This window comes from Netta rufina, assembly GCF_964035555.1.
Source record: "Netta rufina genome assembly, chromosome: 12".
Taxonomy (NCBI): Eukaryota; Metazoa; Chordata; class Aves; order Anseriformes; family Anatidae; genus Netta; species Netta rufina.
The window spans coordinates 15,054,610-15,079,162 of record NC_140135.1 but is presented as its reverse complement, the minus strand read 5'-3'; the positions used below and the strand labels follow the sequence as shown (position 1 = coordinate 15,079,162).

Genomic DNA, 24,553 nt, shown 5'->3' with positions numbered 1-24,553 from the left:
TTTTTAATGAGTGGTAAAGACACGTTGTATAAACTAAAGGCAGATGATGGGTAGGAGCAAGCACCTTCAAAAGGTATGCAGCTGCTTAGTATTCAGGTGCAAGCAAAGCACTTCAGCTTCTGTAAACAGCTCATTTGGGATCACCATTTATTTGGCACAGAGGAAGCCTTTCCCACCGTGCAGCACCTTCTTGAAGCTACAGCTATAGGCTAAAAATTAAGGAGATAGCAGTCAAGATGAAAGCCCATGATCTTATGCCCAGTCAGTCAGATGAATGAAGGTGATGTGCTGCAATGCTGAAAAAACAGAGGGAATGTGACTCAGTCGCTGAACAAGTTATTGAGAAGCGTCTTTATTTCTGTGCCCCACTGTTTCTCATGACAAATAACCACTGTGGTCATGACACTGAATCGTGGGTTGAAGCAGGGAGAGGATGGCTGTCCATGATGCTTGCAGGGCCTGACTCTCAGGTTGGTGGGCACCAGCAGGCAGTGTCTGGCTGTACGCGGGCACTGCTGCAAGCTCATTCGCAGTGAGTTCCACCATGGCATGTTATCGCAAGCCTTGCAGCCAAGGGAAAAATCAGGGATGAAAGAGTTTTTTAGTGTCTTTATTTCTGTTTCTTCACTCTGCTTCAAGGGACTCTTGGCTCCTGCTGCTCATACTGAGGTTAATTTTCTTCCTAAGAGAGCTGGAGTAAACGTGGTTCTATTTGCAATCTGACCCTCTGTCACTGCACACAAGCAGGCCTTTTGTAACTGAAAGAGCTCCAAATTACTGTACATAAACCATAATCATCCATCGGGAGCACTGTAGTTTTCTATTTTGCTGCTAATTGGATGATACACTGGCAATAGTCTTTGTTAACATGGCTAGCACTGGGCAGGGTACAGTGAGAGAAGGCTTTTATTTAGAAATGTGGCAAACATATAGTTTCTGTCTCTGTTTGACAGCGATTGAAACCAGTCGTCAATTAACTAAATAACAGCCAATTACTTTGAAGGAAAAAGGAAGAAAATTTCTTACTTCACATTCTTTGTTGAAGCAAATGCCAATCAGAGGATGGGAGGTTTTTTCTTTCTCCTATGAGAAGACAAAATGGGAAAAGATGTGCAGAAAATGTACAGTATTTGTTGTGTTGTGTTGTTTTGTTTAGTTTTTAAACACCATCTTTATTCTCATATAGGAATATTCAGAAATTAAATAAGAATATCTTAAGCTCCTGAGACACTTAGTTTCCTTTTTTTCTTTTTTTTTTAATTCAATATTACAATCATTATGCAAGCACAATCTTGCATAGAGACCTCGGGAAACAGCTGAATAGTTCTATAAGGACGGGCATTTTGGTCTTGGACCCATCCAAGACTTATGTTTCATGCCTGCATCCTTTTCTGAACCTGGGTAACAGAGCCAAAAGATGTCAGCTGAGTTAAGACCATTGTACAATGAAAGCCAGTCACACCACTGGCATGAAGAACAAGGCTTTCTCCTGGTTTGCTGCTCTTTATTTTAACTATTAGCTCAATACCATCTCCTTGAAAGCAGCAGTGTAATTCATCATGAAGACTAAAGCTTGATCCTATATGCTTTCATCTGCAATACCAGTTAACTCTTGCTAGTCCCAGATCAGAAGCTGATGTCTGCAGCGGGTTTCTGACAGCTGGGCTTTCAGCAGATGATACACTGGGCAGAGAAAGAGCATAGATTAAGGCAAAGAGGCAGCTGTTACAAGCTAACTTAATATTGCTGGGCTAGTAAAAGACCATTTACTCACGGCATCACAGCTTTGAATTTTTATTGCACTTTTTTCCTAAACATTTAAGGCCAGCAGTTAATGCACAAAGGCATTACGTGGCCTCACTTCTCATCTGCAAGGCTGGACCGCAGCTGGTCCTGTGGGGCTGACATCAGGGCTGTGTCTGCCTGATAGCCATTAGTTGCATCAATCAATAATTTTTCACTTAGACTTTTTACTCATTGCTCAAAAAGATTTTATTATGCTACTTCGAGCTGCTCACAGTGTCATTTCATGGATTTCAAATTGTGTTACTCTTTTGTTAGTACTTTTAGGGCAAGCATTCCAAATTGGATAGTAGATGGTGAGAGGTAGGTCTTTTAACTGTCAGAAAAGCAATGAATATTGGATGCTTTTGCATTAACTGATGGGAGATACAGCATTGCACATATTGATCTTTTATTTTCTTACAGGAACATTTTACACCTGAATGCAAGTTCAAAGAATCAGTATTTGAAAACTACTATGTAACATATTCTTCAATGATCTATAGACAACAACAATCTGGACGAGGTTGGTATTTGGGTCTTAACAAGGAAGGAGAAATAATGAAAGGAAACCACGTGAAGAAAAATAAACCTGCAGCACATTTTCTTCCAAAACCATTAAAAGGTAATTGTTTGGGTTTGCTCCCAAAAATCTTTCTGAACTGACTTTATATTGTGTCAGAGATGTTTAATTCCTGTGCATAAGTATTTGAAGGATACAGCTAACTAGAGGATAACATTCTGCTAACATTGTGTAACCAGAGCTAGAGTTGGCTTTTTTTTTTTTTTTAAGGTTCTCTATATTACCTCTGCCTTTCTGTTATTTAACCAAATATATATATATTAGTTTCTTTGTGCCCAAAGACCAGTGCCTCCCTTATAGGTAATGAAGACTTTACCTGGAAAGTCCCAAACATCTGCTCACAGGCCTTTAGTGACTTGCTGTATAGATTGCCAATCTGCTTTATATTACAGGATGTTTGTCTATTTTTGCTTGGGATAAATCTGTAATGCGTGGTTCTTATTTAACTGTAATTAATGTGGCATCAATATGTGACATTAAAGGTAATAATGCATGTGGCGTATGTATCCTGCTGTGTATTAAAAGCCAGGACATGGAGTCATCCCAGTTAACTGAAACATCTGAATCAGTGTGGTGCTCACACTTGGCTATATCTTTGGTCAATGCAAAGAGAGAGATCTCAGTTGATGTATGAAGATGCTTCCTTTTCTCCAGAAGAACTAGCTTCCATATGCTTCTCCTTCAGAAGGAATGAAGCTCTCTAGTTCTGGGTTGTACTGTTAAGTAACTTTTCAAGGCAGTATTATTTTGAAGTCAGAGAGGACATTTCAAAGGTGTGTAGTCCTGGGTGAATGCTGGACTAGCTTGGCAGTCTACATTTAGGAACAGGTTTTATGCAACTGATGTTGAGTTTGATCCTCACTTATGTGTGTGAACACAAAGAAAACAGAAGACTGAAAATCTACTTTCACACCCACATGCCTGAACTATATACAAGTAACATTTCAAATAGCAGCTCTTGGTAGTGCTATTTCACTATTAGTAAGGAAATGCTGATTTATATCAGTTCACATCTATCTTGCAGGGTTTTGCAAGTGCAGAGTTTTGTAAGTGCAGAGTGTAGGTGGGTGGTTTAACTGGGAGGGAGAGGGAATTATGGTTTTTCCTCCCTAAAATGCCATCCCCTTGAAAAGGAGCTTAGAATTTCTAAGGCAGTGTTTGAAATCCAAGTGGTCTCCTTGCTGTGTTTCTTCAAGTCACTTCTTATATTGCTAATTGCTGAACGAAAAATCCAGACTTTTCACAGCTGGACAGTGTACCAAGGGACTGTAAAGTGTGCTGATGTGCTGTCTCTCTTTTGCTTTGCAGTGGCCATGTACAAAGAGCCTTCTCTCCACGATCTCACAGAGTTCTCAAGATCTGGAAGTGGGACCCCAACAAAGAGCAGAAGTGTTTCAGGAGTGCTAAATGGGGGTAAATCCATGAGTCAAAACGAGTCAACGTAGCCAGGTTAAGGCAAGCCAAGTGCTCTCTAAACAGAACCTTACCTCTGGATGCAGTTGAATTCTTACTAGCAGTCTTTCATCCAAACGTTCAATTGCCCAGGACAAGCCACCGAACTTGCATAGGTCACTCGTTTATCAGCCATTAGATCTACTGGTTGTCAAAGGATATACCCCAATAATGTAGAATATGCTTGTGCATATCACAAGGCACTTGGATAGCCATCAAACATAACTGTGGAATAAATCTTGAAGAAGAAATGTCCAAGAAATGTCCTTTCTCTCTCTCTCTCTCCTTTCTCTCTTCCCCTCTTCCCCCTCTTCTCTCTCTCTCTCCTATGCTTTGTGGAATATGAAACAAAAACATTTCACAACATTCACTGCTGATAAGAATTTGCTTTCCAACTAAGAAAAAGACCACTTTTGCTCTTCAAAGGAAATTTTAATGCTTATATGTTTTATAGGGGCAAACAAAAAACAAATATGTAAACTGTTGTTTCCTTGGCTTACCGTTTTATATCTAAGGCTTGATAAAAAATATATCATTTAATTTGGAATAGCGCAACTTTTTGATTTCTGAACTCCAATGGGTCTTTAAAGCTGTGTCTTTAAAAAAATTAAAAATTCAGGGTTGGAACTGAGAGTTGGTGTCTCAGGCTCAAGCAAACAGTGTTCTTGTGGTTTTAAACACAATGAAATATAAATTTTTATAGATTTGTAGTTTCTGGTAAAGTTCTTGTGCTAACCCCAGTCTGTAGGACTTGAGTTGTTTTGTTATCCCAAGTGAAAGTTAACAGAAAGGGATTAAATTATCCTCCAGTGTAGATTTCTCTTAATTCCATTTTGTGTGTCATGTTAAACTATTGTTGTGGCTTCTTTTCTAAAGACAGAAACTGTGGAATTAAGGTGACTTAATTTTTTTATAAGAAACGTCTTATTTGTAAAAGTCCTTCTTTCACTGTAACGGGCACGTGAATATTGTGTAGGAGGAAGCGTTAGGACAGGTTACCCCTAAACAACATATACTTATACATGCTATTGGAAACAATTGTTTAAAAAATGTAGTTAGGTTTCCATTTAGGTCATCATGTCTGTTGCATGGGAGAAAGTTGGAATATTGGCATAGAGTTGCATGATGTGTAAGATTTTGTGCATTAATCATCGTTGGATTCTGTGCTCCAAAACTGACATAGTTCTGTACAGGCAGCTTTCTGCCTTGTACGAAAGAGTTGTTTATTATTTGTTGTATACACAACCATGCACTGAATAAACTATTTATATTAAGATGTACTTTTTAAAAAAGCTTGTTTGATTATATGATGTACATCAGTGATTAATTTCAAGGAAAAAGGTTGGCAGTTAAATTACAAAATTATAAAAGATATTGTAATTAATGTTCAAAATGTTTCTATGTAACAGGTTATCCCCTTGTAATGCCACTCACTATACAATTGAGGACATATTCTTCTTTTTGGATATTGTTAGAACTGGTCTGAACGTGCCCAGCTGAGATACTCAAAACACAGTGACCATTAAGAGCCACAAAGTCTAGGTAAGGGCCCCTCTGCTGTGCGCTGTTGGAGCCCCAGTGAATTGCACTCCTCTGCTTGGAGCTTCTCCAGCTTCTCTGTGTCTGTTCTCCTTGCTAGGCTTCCCCAGTGCAGCTGCATAGCACTACCTCGCAGCTCACCTTTCCAGAGCCCTCGGTACAGGGGGGACCCAGCGATATCTGGTAAGTCAAGCATTGCTCATGCCAGTGTGGCACCTGGAGGATGCTCAGAGCTTGCAGAGTACCACTGCAAGTTCACCTCAGGGGCCAGCTTTGTCTTGACTTGAGGAAATGGGCTACTGTACCTCCTGCCTTTGTGCACATTCTGGAGAGAAAATGTCCCTCTCTCCTAACTTTCCTCTCCAAAAACATCAAAGAGAACTCTTCTAGAACATTCAGACAGCTCTGACAGGTGAACTTCACTCATCAAGGTGTTTCAATAAGGCCTAGGAGGAACAGTTTCTTATCATGAGTGGCTGAAGAAGCAGTTCTGGAAGGGAATAATGGTAACGGAGACAAAAAGCTACCTATAATTGTTAGCCTGACATTAAAAACAGGTATTCTACTCTCTGGTGGTCAGTCTCATCCTCTCTTGACCAAACTGAAATTAGACCAAGCTAGAACAATTGCTTTCTATGAATGTCAGGGCTGTGAGAGAAGAAAAAGAAATTATGTTTCACATCAAACCCCAAAATTTGTTGTTTTGTGGCAAACAGTAGGCAAGGAGCTTCAGCTTACTAAGGTCCTATATTGGAGCAGTGGTTCCAGCACCCACCAAACACCACCATCATAGTGGCCTTCGGAGGACCTCAGGGTCCTTAGCACACCCTTTGCTGAAGCATGAAAAAAGTAGGGAAGCACAACCAGTTCCATGAAAGTTATTAAAATTTGAAGATATGGCCTGCGATTGCTCCAAGAGTTTTGATGTCAGTGGGTCTGGAGCATCTGTTCTCTTCAACTAAGTGTGCTTTGTCCTCATGGAACATTTTTCTTAACCCTCCCAATTAATAACATCAGACTCATTGGGGTGCATGTTCCAAAAAAAGGAGTCTGAGTGCCTTAGGGACATAAAACCTGATTAAAAGTAGGCATATTTGTGCCAAAGCTAGTTAGATACATTGTTCAATGCCAAATGTTTACTATCCTAAAGATAACAGGAGATCTGCTGCTTTGCTTTATAGCTGCAGCCTTGTTAATCCCTATCCCAGTATCTCCAACCTTGAAGGTCATCTGCAGTGAGAGAAAAATGCCCATCTCACACATTGTCCCTTCTGAGGTCTGTAGTCTGACCCATCTTTTGTATTGACATTGGCATCAGCTGCGAGCATTCACTGCCGAGACCTTAGTTTCAGGGGTTTCTAATATATCAGACTAGCAAATCCTACTCTTGGGTTAAAGATGAGAAGAGAGATACGGTGATAGATGAGCCATAAACCACTGTTTCTGTCAATCGTGTTACATTTTTGACAAACCTGTTACAACTATAGTTTTTCCTTCAAAATATTGTGACTGAAAGCAAATACCTTTGATAGTGTCCTGATAGCACACAGAAGCTAATGTGCACTATGGAAAAAGGGAGAGATTATGCCCAGAGTTTTACATGTAGTCTCTGGAGCCATAGACTGGGATTTAAAAAGGAGAAATATAGTAAAATATCTGCACTTTGCAGATAGCGAAGGTGATATTCTGGCCCAGTCAGCAAAGCCCCATGGGCAGACAGGATTGTGGCTTCAACAGTGGACCAGATTTAGGAGACAGACTCCAGAGTATTTGTCGTTCTCCTTCAGCACACATAGATTAGACCATTAGACAGAGGACTTTTGGGTCAGAGTCTCATTTAAGAGCCTGCAAGATGTTGGGAAAACACCGGTATGGATAGCTGCCTATGAAAAAAAAACTTATAGCCACTGGTCAGCCCACTTTGCTCTGCCACATGTACCTATCCAAGTGCAATGGGATACATGCCTGGAATAAAGACAAAGCCCAGGGGAAGGTATGAAACCAAGCCTTGTACTGTCTGTGAGCCACCACCAACTGTCTGCAGAAGGCTTGGTCTCAGGCCCTTCTGTTATTGCCAGTATGATGGCTGATGCCTTTCATCTGCCATTTCTTTTGTTCCTGCCTCTCCACCAATGCTGCCCACGCTCTGTGCAGCATACCATGGGCCTGATTTGGCTCAGAAGGTGTAAAACTGGCACAGTGGCTTTCTGATTCTCCTGGACTTCACCAGGCAAAGGGCCTAGAGCCACCACTGGGTCTGTGCTCAGACTTTACAAAAGGCTGACAAATACTACCTGCCAACACGAAAGGAAATGGGTCACCCATGAAACTGGGAAGAAAACTGCTAGGAGCATAACTATTATAAGGCACAATTGCTGCCTTTTTGTCATCTGCCTATCAGAACTGCTTTCTCTGATGTCTCTGCATAGGGCTTGGACATTGCCTGCTTTGTCTGGTTTGGGGGTGAGGGAGGGTGGCAAGAGTTCTTCTCTGTATCAAAGAGAGCTTTTTTTTTTTTTTTAATTTTGTTGTTGTTGTTGTTTTAATGTACTTCATGCTACCTCATAGCATGGTTTTATCTCTGTAGCCACTTGCTCAGCCATGTTCATCACTGGCATGACGGAAGACAATTCTCTGCTTGGGGAAATTATCTCCAAGTTAGTCCAGGGAAGAATGGTGCCCCTTCTGCAGCACTGTCTGGTGTCCCCACCACTGGTTTCCAGCCCATAGGCCAGGTTTTCCAGTGGGATAAAGACGGTGTAATGAGCTCAGGGATGCTATGATACACCAGGCCTCTCCCCAGCTGAGCACCAGTGTGACAGCCAGGTCTGGCAGAGCTCTGCTGTGTCTTGAGTATCTCTGAATGGAGACCAGAGCCAGCTCTAACAGGTTTAAATGTCTCCTTGACATATCCTTGACCAGGACACTTTTGCAGGACAGAATCTATATGTAACAACCTCCTATCTTCTAATAAATAATTCTCTCTAAAACAGTCTCCTTTTTGTCTGGGCTCTGATTTTTATCAGCACAGCTATTTAAGGGCTCTCCATCCCAGCACTGCTACATTACATTATTGCTTAGCTTCCATTTCACTGTACCAATAGTGCACTTCTCCTATGTCTTCTTGATCCAGGTAGGGGCAAGCTGAGTGGTCAAGACAAAACAGGTGGATCCTTCAGTTGCTCTGCAATGTAACAAGTTTTACCAGCTCAGGAACAGCTACACTGAATCTCGGAGTTCAATTTCCTACATGGTGTAAGATCCAGAAAAAACACCATGTTGTTCTCTGACTTTGGCTCTGGAAAAACAATGATATAAAAGAATAGCAAAAAGCCTATTTAAAATAGATTTGTTTCTTAAGAAAAAGCCCTGCAATGTGATTGGCCCTGAAGAGCATAAGCTTTGGGCTTTTTTTCAGCTCTTTTGAGGAAGACATTCTTGAGAACTTCCAACTTGGATCACAGGTTAAAATTAAGAAAAGAATAATAATTTTCACTGGCATGAATGAACAGAGCTGTGGTAACCTGACCCTTACTGGCAGGTTGGCACCAAGGTTCCTGCCTTTTAGAGGGCAGGGTTCTGAAATAACCTGGGTTTGCTGGTGAGCGATGGCTCTTATTGCAGATCAGCTTTTCTAGCAGAGCTCACTCTGATTTGGGAACGCGCCACGGCAGTTCGGAGGGGAGGGCACTCAATCACTCTGCCCTTCTGCAGCTCCTCTCATGGGGAAGTTTAAATATTAAAGTAAAACCTAAATTTGAAACACATTTTACATTAATCAGAGAAATTGAAGTAATAAATTATTCCATCTCATCAAGAACTGGAAGACAGTTTATAGGGTTCCCTTCAAAGACTGTTATTAACAAGCTGCAAGTTAAGAGTCTTAAATACCACCTATGCAAAATTACTTTCAAGCACCCATAGGACATGTTTTTCCCCACATCATATATCTGGCATGTCTCACCTAAGCTCAGCAACTGGAGGGGTAGGATAAATGCCTTCGCCTTCCATGGGTTGCTTAACATTGCACACTTTATGTCTCACTCTTTTTCTGAGCTTGTCCCCTTGCAGAAGACAGGGCCACTGGTCCACTCCCCAGGGACCATCACACCTTTGAATGGAATAGGTGCCCCTGTCTCAACCTCTGTAGCACACAGAGATGGTTAATTTGATGAGGTGTCAGTTGGTGCAGACTACAGGGTTGATCTGGGCTGTTGGTATCTTATCTGGGGGGACATACAGCAGATGGGCATCTCTGTTACACTCTGTCTTCATTCCTGCATGGAGAAGTCTCAGCACAGAGCCTATTCCCAAGGGAGCCTAGGTGAACTCAGGGGCTTCACTGTGAAAAGAAGCGCTCAGCACTGACAGCAAAATGCTGCTCACTGTGGCTGAATGGCTGCAGCAGCAGCATCCCTGGGAGGATCATGGCTGGTGCCTGGTAAAATTAATTCATTAGTGAATGGACTGCAAAGCTCTGAGAAGTAATTTGTCATGATTCATCACCCACACCTTGAAGAAACTATGGCACAAACAAAAGCCCTGTCCAACTGGGCAAATCTTTTTTTGGTTTGTTTTCCCCCTTCTTATACGTATTGATTTAATTGAATTACTGAACCCACTGAACCCATTTTTACAAAGCAGGGCCCTGCACAACAATGCTACATGTACTTTGATGGAACCCACACTAAGGTCTGGAATGCAGGATTATTTATGAGGTCTCAGCCATTGTGAGCTCAGGATCAGGCCTACAGACAAAAACCTCAGGGAGACTAATCTATGGAAGGAGAAGTTTTTAGACATTCTCAAGGGAAACAGGGAAAAAAGGGGAAGAAAAAAAAAAAAGGAAAAAAAAAAAAAAGGAAGCAAGGGAAATGAAGGAGATGATGGAGCCTAAGGATCGTAGAATGGGGCACATTCTGTATGAGAGGCCACAGAGCCACTGCCTCTCATTGAGTTTAGCAGGACTCAGCTCACACCCAGTACAGCAAAACACTATGCCTCAGTTTAGACTTCTCTGTTGTGGATATCTCAAGGCCCCATCCTGATCTTGGCTGCAGAATACACCATGGATTTTGGAAAGTCTGGAGCCCAGACTTTAATATACCTTCATCTGGACCAGAAATTCACCCCACTGCCGAAGGAGCTCAGACATTACCTCATGCATAAGTATGTTATAGTGGTTAATCTGTGAAATACTTTTGGATAACAAAATTAACTGGTTCAAAACTTAATTAATCCTATTTCTTTCCCAAATGGCTTCCTTCAAATGGTACTTGAAATGGTTTTACTTTCTCCCATTGTCTGCCTAATGCACTGATGAACTTTTCCTTCTGAGCTTCTCCTTATTTTAATTGTCTGCTCATTCAACCATCCCTTCTGATAATTAAGTCAGTTAATAATATAAAGTGATCTTTAAAATTTAAACTTTTTTCCTTGTTAATCAAAAGCAGAACTTTTTGTTGTTGTTGAGAAGGGTGTTTTTAACTTCCCTCATTAAAAAAAAAAAAAAAAAAAAAAAATTAATGGCTTTGGAAGTAGTGGTAACATTTGGGAAACCACCTGTTACAGAGATGTTGGTGAAGATATTAAATAATGCAGTACTGAGGTTTCCCAGGAAGTTTCAATCAGCAGATGTTATGGTCACTTAATCAGGGTAGATTGAGCAAAACAAAGAGAAAGCAAAGGACATCATAGACCAGGCAGGAATTTGGATGCTGTTAACTCTTATCAGCTAGTGACCCCACCTGCTTAGATGATCCTCAAGTCTCTACCTATGAACACAGCACCATTTTCATCCCCTTGATCACTAATGTTTTTTTCCAGTTGTATCCTGTTCTGCAACTTCAGTCAGCATTCAAGAAAAAGGTAAGCATTCCTGCCTTGCCCCACCTGCCAAGAGCAGCTGCCTTGCGAGCACCATGTGGGGCCCAGGCATGTTTCCACCTCCTGTGGCAGGTGTGTGGTATCCCATCTGTCATGCAAAGCTGGCATCTCGTTAATGCTTTGCCACCAGAAGTCAGTTGTTTCAGGAACTTCTCCTCCTTGGTGAGACACCCCCCGCCCCCACAGCATGCACAGTGCAGAGCAGAAGACTGTACCGATCCAGACAGACAGCTACCCAGACAGACAGCTACACATCTGCCTCAAGGATACTCATGGCAGCTGTTTACCCGCAATAGTGCTGCCCTTGGCACATCTCTCTGTGGCATTTGACTGAGCCAACCCTCAATTATTTTCATTTTCAACAAGGGCAAAAGTAGTATTCTTCCATCACTCTATGCACCAGACAGACACCAGCCCACTCAGAGTTCAAGTTCTGCCAAGGAGGAAAAGATATATATGTGTGTGTGTATACATAGCAAATATATTCATGTTTATATATTGAGATTAGAGAGAACGGTAGATAGATTAGATCTCTAGATAACTCTCAGCTTGCATTTGTCATATGAGCACTCCCTGGCAGCCTGAACTGGTGAGAATGGGGTTGGCAACAGCAAGCACAAGGAATTCAACGTGGTGAAAAACAGGCTCAGATCACACAGAGATTCACCTTGCTGATGCAGTAAATGGGAAAATATTTGGGAAATGAACATGCAACCCCTGCCAGTCTTACTCATGCAAACATTTCCACAACCTCCATATTGCCCTTAGTACTTGCTGACCCACCTTGTGCAGCGAGCAGGAAGGGACTGATGCTTTGCGAGAAGACTTTTACTTCTTGATCAAAGCTTGCAGTAGGAAAGACTTTGATCACTCATGGTGTAGCACGACACTGAAAATTTGCTCAGAAATGGCATTAAAGAGGAAAGCAAACTGCAGTCTCTTGCCAACACAGAAACTAGGAGCAGGAAATGGCTGCTAAAACCTCACAGGAGACTGCTCAAGGATCTCCAGTCTTTGAAAACTGCCATGGAAAGCAGAAGGGTTTAAGCAGCTGACAAAGATAACAGAGCTGGGTGGAGCTTGCCAGGAAAGATGAAAAAGAGAGGGGCTGGGGTGGGGGGAGGTAATTGTCATCAGGGTTAAAGGGAATTAAAAGTATATGAGAAAAAAAAAAGTGCTGGGAAGAGAGAGTAGGCCTAGGAATAACCGCTGAGTGGGATGGTATTAACAATGACTCAAAAGTGGCAAAGTTATTGAAAGTCGGGCTGCCTACAGATCTTAGCATTTCTCTTACTACTAAAAGTCTTCATTAAACATCAATAAAACTTCCATCCATCTGGTTATAAACCTCCAACTATGATCTTTGCCCTGAATGCCCAGAGTGCAGAGCAAGTCTCCTCCTCACACTCTGGGAATGGCTCCCAGAGGAAAACGACTGTGGTCATGGAAGGGTCAACCAACATGAATGAGCTCATGTGAGTGTATTGTGTACTGTAACAAACCAGCCCAGGGCCAGGAGCAATGGCTTTAATTCATTTTATTTATCACCTGATCCTTGGGCTAAAGCCATGTTGTTGCTTAATAAACAGAAGGGAATCAATGTTTTGTAAGACAAATTTGTAATCAGAATGGTTTGTTAGTTCACCTATACAATGTACAATAATGCTTGGCCAAATAATACCTAATCTGTGTTCAGATGGACTTCAGGTTGCCACTGTATAATAGACTTGAAGTTTAGCAGCAAACATATACATTCCCCTCTACCATAAATATTCCTAGAAAGTAAACATTGTAATCAGAACAGCTCAAGTATCACCTGTACTTTTTTGAAGTGAGTGCTGTGCTATAAAATAAAGTGATTTATGTCTAACAGTGCATGAAAATGCACAAGAAAAGAGTGAAGAAGCAACATTGTAAGAATGACAAACAATTGCATAGAAGTTACGTACAAAGCCCTTTCTTCTAATTAACAAAAAATAAAAAATGAAAATAAAAAAATTGAAAGGACCCAAACTGCAGCTGTCAGAGATCCATCTGGACCACAGGGCTGCACCCTTCTGTCCTCCATGTGCTATGAGAGGATGAGGAAGAAAAAGAGACAAGGAAGTTTGTCCTTTTATCTGGGAAACCTAATGAACAGATACAAAACAAACAGTCTTCCTGTTATATAATAAAGCATTGTGGAGATGAATGTGATTGAAGTCATCTCAGCTGTGCACTGCTTGGGAGTGCTGAGCTCAGGCAATGGGTGTGGTAGCTGCAGTCTCATCTGGCTCTGGTGTCTGTGTTGGGCTCAGTGTATCTGTAATTACACCTAACTATGGTCAAATATATTTATCTTTCTCTTGCATAAATCTCACACCAGATGCAGTTAGTAAAGTACCACATTATAACGCGCTCAGCTCTCTCACTAATGTCAGAAATCAAACCAGCCAGTGACAGGATGATGGTAAATGTCTGTGCTGTTCCTCACATATGTTGATGTACACAGGCTTTAGGAGCCAGCTGGGGTAACCTTTACAGCATTTTATGTATGCAGCACCAGCAGCCAAAGAGGACGATAGTGTGAAATTCCCTGTAAGAACACAGCCTATAGCCTCCATGGCCAAGCACTAGTTTGAACAGGACCTTGCTTTGTTCTGATGAAGGCAGCTGTCAGACCTCTCAGGAAGCCATGCTTCATAAGTTACCGTGATATTTAGAACCCTACGACCTTTTAAGAAGTGTAAGATCTGGCTTAAAGGGCAGCCTTCCTGAAATAAATGACTCTGAAATCTCTTAGGTCAAATTCAAAATAAAAAAATAAAAAAATCCATAATCACATCACATCACATTATTTTACTATGAGAAGATTAATCACCAATAACTGACAATCGATTTGCAAGCTACATTTATTTATGATGTATTTGTACAGCACCATGCACACACCCTTATCTATTATCCAGATCCCAAGGAGTTACTTAGTGCAAATAAATCAATGCAATTTATCGATTAAATTATATAAATACTCCTGGAGCTCAGACAAGTGAAAGTTTCTGCTCAGGTCTCTCATTTCTGGTCTGGGAGCTGGCGAATTGTGATCTGAAGAAGGCCAAGGAGGCTGGTGAGCTCAGTATGGCCCCTGGAGCTGCATTCCTGTGACCGCGTACTTTCTAGTGTGATACAAGCCCTCCTTCAAGTTACTGCTGCATGCTACAGTCCAAGCAAGAGAAATTTTCATCCACTTTTGACCCACAGCACATGGGACTCCTTTAGTGATGGGAGTGATGGCCAGTAGCAGGCTGAACTCTGTGATCTGTTGCTTAAACACATGCAGAGCAAACTGTCCTCATGAGGCACCCACAAGTCACCTCACTGCTTTCCTTCAGCCCCTTCTTTTAAAACTCTCCTCACCTTCAGGCCTGTGCAAATGTTGGCCAAGAAGTTGCATGCATTCTGGCATCTTCCACCCTTCAATTCTGTCTTTCTGCTGTTTCTTGTGCTCTGGGAAGTGCTTTGGGCAGCCTCTCTGATCAGGCAGAAGCTGTCTTCTGTGGTCCTGCCCTTTGGATGCTGAAAGGCACAGCAGCACTAAAGCAGACAAATAAATAATACATGCATGGAGGTATCAGCTCTTGAGCATCTCGAGTTGAACATCCCAAATTAATTGACATTCTTGACTTGACTCTTTCTGTGTCTCTGTTCCTTATCTATAAAGTGATAATGCTTCTTCCATGCCTTACTGGGCTTCACAGAGACAAATTAATTAATAGTTTGCATGTGAAATAAACAAACACCGCAGTAATGAGTGTCATGGAAAAACCCAGGCGGAAACAGTATTTCATCTTTACAGCAAGGCTAAGCAGTATGCAGTAAACAAGGGCTGGGGCCACACACTGAATGACGGGAAGAAAACAGATTTTTGAATTGCTGCCCATTGATTTGCATCAGGCAGTCTGTTCAGCGACTGAGGCTGGGCCCCTATGGAAAAAAACAGCATTTGATCATATAATGAGCCACCACTGGAAGCCCAGGAAAGGGGCTGCATTTCAGGATAAGACTTTTTCTACTCCTTGCATGCTTGACTTTGCAGCTTTAACATTGTCACATAAACATGTCTGATAGCTTATATAATTTAATAGAAATTTAATAAAGTTTATGAAGCTTATCTGTACTATCACAGCTGTGTGCTGGATTGGGTCCTTTGAAAGTGCATTTGTTAAATCTGCAATGGTTCAAATTACCCTGACAAATGCAAAACAAAGATCTTACATAATTCACTGCATCTGGCAAAGATAAAATTTTACATGTCATAACAACACGTATCAAAAGACTTATGTAAAACTCACCCATAATTTAAAATGTCACTGGAATTGCTTCATAATTAGGGCAAGGTCTTTAAAAGACTCCCTGTAGAAGCTGAAACCTTTATGACAAAGACCCAGCTGAATACATACCGGTAAAATGCAAGAGTAGGAAACCATGTATGCATTGTATCTTAGCATTTGAGCCGCCAATGGCATTGACACAGCTTCTGTTAATGGGATTCCCTTGCACAGCTTTCAACTCCCAGCTTTATTTAAAGCTTAGATCTGCAACTCTTTACAGAGTGATGAGCCGGAGACTGTAAGAGGACAGGATGAGATGTTATCCGTGGTGTCACACACAAGCAGCATTTTGATGTAAAGACTGTGCATATGCATGCACACATCGTTGCACACCCAGCAAGTAAAGCTTGTGATTCTTTTATAGGCAGAGGGCTGTCAACTTTGGGCTCGGCACACTGGACATCACGGTCCTGCCAGCTGGTCTCCTACAGCAGGGCAATGCAAAGGGCCACGTCAGAGGCTGGCGAGGGGAGACTGTGTGCTGCCAAAACTGGTGGGACCTAGAAATGTCTTATCATTCATTAACTTGTGTGTTCAGCAGAGTTTTACAGAAAGGGAAGAGGAGAAATGAAAAGTGAATGGCAGGGAACATCTTAGTGACATCTCACATCAAAGAGCGAGGAGATAAGAGTTATTATTTAGACCTGTCAAGAATCCGCCGTACCCAGAGGCAGAGAGCAGGCGTGACCTACTTGCAGAATTAGGCATCCACCAGGCAGTGGGTTTTCAGGATTCAGGAGGGAGTCCACCCTCTAAATCCAAATTTTTGTTGTGAAAACCCAGCCCAACATTTTAAGTGACTGGCTTAAAATGCTGCCTCGGTATTGATGTTAACAAAACTGTCCTCCTGCCCTGGCTCCTAGCAGCTCTGCAGTGCAGGGCTGTGGGGAATTGGGGGTTGGAGGTGCAGGGGGGATGTGGCTGCCCTGACCCCCCAGCCATCTGAGATGGACTTGGCAAGAAGAGACACAAGCCTTACATTCACAGGTGCAAAATTCAGATGTGATCTACTGTTAGCATGATACCCAGAGGGACTTCTGCAGAAAAAGCAAGTGTGAAGCAGAAGGAAGGATCAGGAGGGGGATGTCTCACTGTGGAGGGGCAGCGAGACTAAGGAGATGAAGGATGGCCCCAGCAATGTTGAATAGGGTTGTGCTGGGCTGTCCTGGGTTGTCCAGACTTGCAAACACATCTAGAGAGACTGCTCAGATGTGGTGCGTGGAGGGGCAGAGGTTGCGTATCTGGTCCATCTGGTCACGCACATTTGTGCTGGATGAAGGAAAAACACACTGAGGTTGGAGGTCTTCTTACAAATATACATCTTTTTTGCTTCAGGTGTTAGCTGTTAGGTTAACTTAATGTGAAGAAGTTGTTTGTACCCCAGTGTTGGGAGGAAGAAGGAGACAAAGAGGGAAAAGGAGGAGAAATGTGGGGAAAAAAGTATTGGGAGCCCGTTGCTGGTAGTGTCTGTCTTGGACCTCAACAGCTGTAATGTCAGATGCTAGGAACAGTCTGAGCATCACAGGTGACCCAGAAACCCGAGCCAGGGGAAGCTTCCAGCTATAACTCAGGTTCCCAAAGCTTGCCAAGGCAGGAGCCAAACATGCCAGCCTTGCAATACCCTGCTAAGCCTGTTTTCTGGCTGCTGCTGGTCCTGCTGTGCTTGCTGCTCTTCTACAGTCCCATCACATTTCCTGCTTTCTTCCTCTCCCCTGCCCCCAAAATCTGTGGATAAAAAGAAAACATGAAAACCAGAAACACCAACATAGCAACTAAGCTTCTAGCTCTCCAGATAGAGAAATTCTGAATAATACATTAGTAAATGCATTGCAAATCCCAAGGAGACCCCAAATTGCTTACTGTTAAGCCTATTTGTTTGACCTTGTGATTTGGAATTTATAAACATAATTATATCAGCATCTCGATTTATGCTAACAGATGACCAAGTTCATTGGACCACTGCATTTGGCTGTGGACAGCCACCCTCTAACCGCAAGAGGCACGAGCAGCACAATTACAAATGGAAAGGGAAATGCCCGTTTTAACCCTGTGCTCACAGCTGGACAGAACTGAGCTCCATCCACAAAATGCGAACACAGCAGAGGAGGAAGAAGAAAAGAGGGCTCGTTTGTGTTCCTGTGAATTTTTATGGAAAGGTGGACAGTGAGCAAACCCAGTGGAAATCAATAGGGGTTCTTCCATCAGCTTTAGTGACTGTTGGAGCTATGTGACATCTATGGGGTGGGTGACTCCACAGCTCTGCAGAGCTTGGGACCCCATCACCAAAGGCAGTGTTGTTTTCTCCTTCCCCGAGACGCCAAATAAAAGCCTTGCCCATGGCTTTCCTACAGCCTCTGGGGACTGCTTACAGCCAGATGCCACCAGCCATGTCCTGGAGATACCGGTAAAGGAGATTTTTGGTATTTCATGTCTAACTGCTGAAGTCTGTATTTCCTTTGTTCCTGTGCTGTAGCTCGAGGCACAGTGTGTGCGGTGAGGACTGGGCGCGGTGAGTCAGCTGCTCCCAGCGCTGGGGCTGGTGGTTTCCCCAGCAACGGGAGATGGGAGAAGAAGAAGAAAAAAAAAAATTCCAAAGAGCTCTCCCCCTGTACACAGGTTTTCTCCCCTTCCAGCAACCTGCGTGCAAACCTCCAAACACATACACATGCTCCTGCTCCTATGGAAGAAAGGCTTTATTTGATTTTCTGTTTCTTGTTTTGCTTAAGTTATTTATTATTTTTGAAGGCAAAATGCAAAGCAGGAATTGACATGATCAAAACCAAGCAATTTGAGACATCCACTTAAGTCCTTTAAACAGGGAGAGTGAGAGCTGTTACAATTATTTTTGAATAAAGGGTAACATAAAGGGTAACAATTAGCAATCCCTCATAGATATATCCAGGACCCTGCAAAGCTGAATTTAATCACAGATCTTGACTCTGGGCTGGTGCAGAATGGTGAGTTACACAAAAAAGCATCAAGGAAAAGCATAAGGAGATTTATCAGAATTTTATATTTAGGGAACATCCCTCTTCAGCCTCAAGGGCTTAGTGACCTATCTCTGTCTGTTCCAAAAGGCTCAGAAACACTGCTGGAAATTGCCTTGTTTTCCTCATTTTGCTCTCCTCTCCTGCCCCAGGAGGAAAACTGCATCTGAAGCTCCTTTCTGTCTGCATCAGAATCGACATCCCTCGGTTATCCTCACCACATCTAAAAATAGCACAGGGAAATCCGCCTGAGATCAAAGCGATTCATTTACAAAGCGCTGTGTGAGGACAGAGCTCCGCGATTCTCATTCCCGTCACATCCGCAGCAGCCGGATGGCAGGAATCGCACCAGCGCTGGGACCAGCCAGGGCTGGCTCTGCCTCTCCCCCGCGCTGCGTGTACAGCCCCGCAGCACCCCATGGAAAACAAGTGGGAGAAAAATTATTCAGTCGTTGCATGGGGGTTGCTGGGGAGAAGGAGAGAGGGGTTTGCTTTGCACGTGTCGCAGATGATGGTCCCCTGCCAGCTGGGCTTCAGCAGCCCTGTGCAAGGTGGAACGGGGTGGGGGAAATAGCAGAAAAAGATTTTCAGCATCAGCACCTGCTGATGGAGAGCAGCGCCCAGCCAGCTCCAAGCATGCCAAGGGAGAGAAGATGCATGAAATTAGAAATAACAATTAACCCTGCTTCTCCTCCTCCAGGGACCACCCTGCCCTGGGAGGTGGTGCAGGATCCGTCCATGCTGCAAAGCTTTCCTCTGAGGTCTTCTTGCAGACCCTCACTCTGAAAGCATAGTGGTGGTTGCTGATTAATTGAGCTAAGTAGATAAACAACTAAATTACAGTATTATGTCTTGGGATAGCTAACCCTGTGCTTTTTTAATGCAAATCATAGGATGACTTGGCAATTTATCCAGTAGAGCCTGTTACTGGGATATACCCCAGGAAACTGTCTACTTATTCTTTCTTTTACATAAAAAGGTTTATTATGAATAAAGTTCTGCAGGAAAAAAATAATTATAATAAATCAGTGAATTTTAGAGTCTCAGAAACTAGGAGATGAATTAGAATAGCTGCTGGATTATTCTCTCACATAAAAATGTAAAGGAATCGTTCTTATCCAATTCTACAATTTCTGAACACAGTGTTAGCATTCCCACCACTCCCCTGACATGGATAAGGATGGGATTCAGCCTAATAAATAACTTTGCAGGGGCTTCATAGGAGTAATCCAGGCTAAGGAGCTGCTGCCGAATCCAGTTTTCAGCTTCATGAAATCCTCACCCTGTCAGACTAGTGCTTAAATACGGATGCAGACTGTAGCAGGGACTTGAAGAAGCAGTTCTGGGGAGAAGCAGCAAAGGGGCTGTAGGCACCCTCCTGACACCAGCCTGTTGTCCGGGCTCACCACTGCTCTCAGCATCCCTGTCTCTGATGAGGATATGCTCCTAGCCTCCTGCAGGCACATCTCCTTGCCCCAGCCACTGCAGCTTGCCAAGACGGAGGCACCCATAGCTGGATTTTGGGTGGCTGGACCGAACATGCAGGGGATATACTGAGCAAAGATTGACATTCTTTCTCATTAAAGACTCGTAAGGTCTACATTGATCTTTGATTTGTCAAATATAATTACAGGGATAATAAATAGTTCATCATAAAGCTGAACTCAAAATGACCTGAGGTTTTCCAGTTTTGCCAACATCTTTCAGCTGGTGAAAGATGGAAAAAAAATAGTGAATAGTTTGTTTCTCAGCCACTGCTCCTTTTCTTTGCTACATGAATTATATCCTGCAACTCATTAGTCATAAATATAAGAAGTCACTTTCCAGCTTACATTAGTAAAGTGCAGCCAAAAGCTACACTTGCTGCCACTCCACACATTGATTCTGGTGTTGCCTGCCACCTGTGACCCTCAGCTGGGCACCCCGAGCCCACCAAGGATTTTGAGGTGACCAAGCACTTCTCAAACATCCACTGATCTGGGTGTCTCCCCCATATCCCCTTTCTCATGTTCCCCCGCCTAATGTCCCTGAGAACTGTGTTTTATTGGCACCATCTGAACATCTCAAATTTCCTTTTGCAGAGAGTTCAAGGAACAGGAAGATGAATATTCCCATGAGCATTTTGCAATATTCCCTCAGTGACTGCAACTCACTGCTCCATAACATGCATACTCCATAAATAAATAAATAAAAATAAAAATAAAACCCACACTTAAAAATAAAATACTTCAACATAAAAAAAAAAAAAGTCCAGGTTTTCATTTATTTTCAGAATAAATGCAGTGTACAGCAACTCCATTGCAATGCCCAGCATCCAGTGCAGCAAGGTCCACTGCAGACTTTTCAAAGCCATTAACACACATTATTATTTATGTGCCTGAACCTCAGTGCAGAGAGAGAGAAATGACAACAGACTGACCAAGACAGAGGACTGAGCTCCTGATTGCTAATGTTAGTGCTTCACTGTAAATAAGAAGGCTTTAGCCATAGCACAGGAAAAAGTCGGCATACCCTGAGGATGGGGCAGAGCTGATCGGAGCTGCTGCTTTTGGCATCTCCAGCTGCCAGACAGAATGGGAGCTTCTCAGTCCTCTTGGAGCTGCCAAGACCGGAGACGTGGAAGTCCTCACTGCCTGCTGTCCCATCTTTGCTTCAAAACATAACTGGAACAGTTTGTTGCCTGACCAGTATCCCTGGCAGGCTCTGCTTGAAGGCTGAATGCAAAACTTGCATGCATTTTTTTTATGTGACTTTTGTCAAGACAGTTCTGGACAAGAACCAGGCAGCTCTTGGGCTTACCATATGGGACATGAACGAGTGCATCTCAGGGAGCAGGGTTCAAGAAATAACCACAGATATTCAGCTCCTCTACTGTAAATTTACTCACCCACTACTTTTATATTTTAACACATTTTTATATGGATTATATATTGCCTTACCTGTTGTTTGGGACATTTAAATATTTGGGAGATCCTACTTAAATAACCCCTTTACGTAAATATTTTTTTTCTGTACTTTTTTATTTGTGTGGCTCCGAGGCAGAAAATCCAACCAATTAAATGAAAACATGAAGTTTATTTTCAGCTAGCCTAAACTGGGACTGGTTTGTAATTACATCAGCAAGGAGCTGTGGGAAGGACTGGTGAACAAGTCATCTCTTGAAAGGACTGAACAAAGTTTAGGCTTTTTTTTTTCAGATTCTTCTCTGTTAGCACTGCAAATGCCACATACCTTCCTAGCTTTGACAGTGAGATTTTAGCCTGTCCCAGAGCAGACTTTAGGTGCACTGGCTGCAAACTGCTTGGTAATTGCAAAGAGAGTGTGCAAACAAGCTGTAATTGAGAATGTCAGAGATTCCCAACTGACTTAAATACAAACATCATCAGACTAGACATTCAGTGTATCCCTCATCTGCAGTAAACACTTCTCTTGCCCTACATATGGATGGTGATGGGGGCACAGTGTGTTTGCAACGTGGCGGTGGAGGAAATGTAAGCTAGCCAAAGCAGAGCCCTTCTGGAAATGCAGCCATTTCACACTTACACACCAGCCAGTGGAAGAAAGGTCTATTTTGTTGTTCCAACGTTCTTGTTTATTGGTAAAATTCATTATGCTACCTTTCATAAATAGGATGCTAAAGGCTTGGGGAAAATCAATGCTAACATGAACTAAACAATATGAACATTGAGCAGGAGCAAAGGGGCATTTTGCCTTTGATTAGGTTTTTACCAATGCCCCTGCAGCATCAGATATTTCTGTCTTAAATTGCTCATGAACAATAGCATGCTTTGAAATGCATGGACAAAAATATTTTTTCCTTCAACAGGGAAAAAATAATACAATCTACCTTTGGTTTAGTACTTCGGTTTGGTATTTTTGTACATAATTAGGACAGTGCAATCCAGTGGCTAAATAATGCCTGGGACAGAGCTGTGAAACAGCAAAGGAGGGAACTGATGGCAGGTTTGGAATTTAAGATTTAGCCAGTATCCTAAACCTGGGAAAATCACTAGTGACTGTCCTGAGAGTTCAGAAGTAAATGCATCTAAGCCATTCCTAAACCTTCTAACCTCCATAAGCAGCCAGCTTTGCAACCCCAGCCTGGCTGCAGCAGTCTTGTTGGCCTCACAGCCCATAGCTGTTGCAGACTCAGCAGGGGCCCAGGCCCACCATCAGCCCTCGGGGCAAGGAGATGCGCTTCTGTCTCACATCGCTGCTGGTCTAGAACTGGAGGAATTCAGGTCAATTCTTGTCCAGCCTTTTTTTTTTTTTTTTTTTTTTTTCCTCCAAGAATAAATGTATCAATAAATAAAGAAATTGGGTCTTGGCCCTAAAAACCCACTATGGTGCCAAAGAGTATTTTTATGCTGGCATAGCTTTCGTCTAGCAATCAAACCAAGGTTGTACTGACCCTCCTCTGCCTGGACTAGAACCACTGCATTATAAATTGTCAGAAAGCAGTCACATTTCAAATATATCATTAATACCCGATAGGAAACAACTGTGCCACCATGCATTGTTAAAGTAGCTCCCTTCTCTATGAAATGAGGATGAGCCAGGCATACCATATTAAAGGCTAGTTTCCTCAAAACCTACAGTAAATGCCATCCCTGCATCACCACTTGCCTTCTACATGGGAATCGGCAGATCCAGCATCACAGCTGACAGCTTGTCCCTGCCACAGCCACACCAGTGCCTTGCCACCACACACTTACCCCTTGTTGCACCAATGGAGCCATCTCACGCCTCTGCTCAGCCTCATGCTTCCCTCCACACCCTGCAAATGAGGGGTAGCTTTTTGCAGGACTGTTTGCTGTCACTAGCATTACATACTGACAGGATAAACACCACGTACAGACATTTTGTGGGTAAGCTGTAGAACAAGATTATGTATTTTCTCTACATTATTTTGAATTCAGCGATCTCCAGTTCGTGTTTGTTTGGTTAGTTTGTTGTTTGTCTGCTTACTTGCTTGTTTTAAAGGATTAAAACAGAGTTTGGCAACAAGTTTGGGCCAAAAAATGATATTTTGATTCCGGGAGAGGGAGGAATTTGTGAAAGCCTTATTGGCCTTGACTAAGAAAGGAACACCGACCACAGCAGATGTGGCTTTAGTACTGGCAGGCTGCAGAGCACAATAAATGTAAACGGGTGTTTGTGTGCTCTGTCCCAGTGGGAACAGTCCGTACAGGCACAGGAAGGCACTGCTCCTTCCTAGGTTTTCCTGGATGGAGCCTGATAGATTTGGAGAAAGACACCCACTGGCACAACAGGGTTCGTTATCGGCTTCTGAGAGCAGTCAGACATTCGCAATGAATGCCAATACGTGTAAATATAAAACACATAAAATTTGTACACTTTGTTCTAACCCAAGTAGGATCTTTACTAGCCATAAATGCAAAATAATAATAATTTTTAAAATGTGCAATTTGTACATTTAGCTTTAACTGAAACAGAAACTTCATTAACTGTTTTTATCCCTGGTTACCCAGTGATCTCTAGCAGGGCTGTCTGGATGGCAGCCAAGTGAAAATTCACACTCATAAATGCGCTGTCCCACTTAAAATTGTCTGGTGGCAGTACCAGCTAGTCTCTGTAGGTGTCAAAACCGTGTGTCCAATTATAACTCCCCAACAATCACGACGAGGAGCAGGCAGATGGCTATCATATGCTGAAAGTATCATTTCTCCACTAAAGCACCATTTGTTTGCCCTGTCAAATTAAATATTTTCCTGTTTGATTTTGTGTGTAAGAGAGAATTAGGAAAACCTAGAGACAAGTTCTGTGGCACGTTGGCAGGAGCAGCACGGGGGTCCAGATGCCCGGGTGGTTATTAGCTGCAGCTGGCCTCTTGGCATGCTGTGGGGGCACCTCGGCTGGCAGATACCAGCTCACTGGAGGGGAAATTTCAGTGCCGAATGCATTCATGGGATTGTCTTGACCTCCTGTGTGACATC

The 24,553-nt window shown here is 42.7% G+C and overlaps 1 protein-coding gene across 3 annotated transcripts in view; it reads left to right on the top strand.

Annotated features, from left to right (window-relative positions):
* The window catches only part of FGF13 (fibroblast growth factor 13), a gene marked incomplete at its 5' end in the record, with an annotated part of 231,016 nt that extends 222,665 nt beyond the window's left edge, over nucleotides 1-8,351 (top strand). For all 3 annotated transcript variants that reach the window (XM_084294044.1, XM_084294046.1, XM_084294045.1), the window contains 2 exons: nucleotides 2,209-2,407; nucleotides 3,674-8,351. In XM_084294044.1, the coding sequence (XP_084150170.1) occupies nucleotides 2,209-2,407; nucleotides 3,674-3,810 (336 nt within the window). In that variant the 3' untranslated portion in view covers nucleotides 3,811-8,351. The remainder of the gene's footprint in view (nucleotides 1-2,208; nucleotides 2,408-3,673) is intronic.
* Between the last annotated feature and the right edge of the window lie 16,202 nt (nucleotides 8,352-24,553).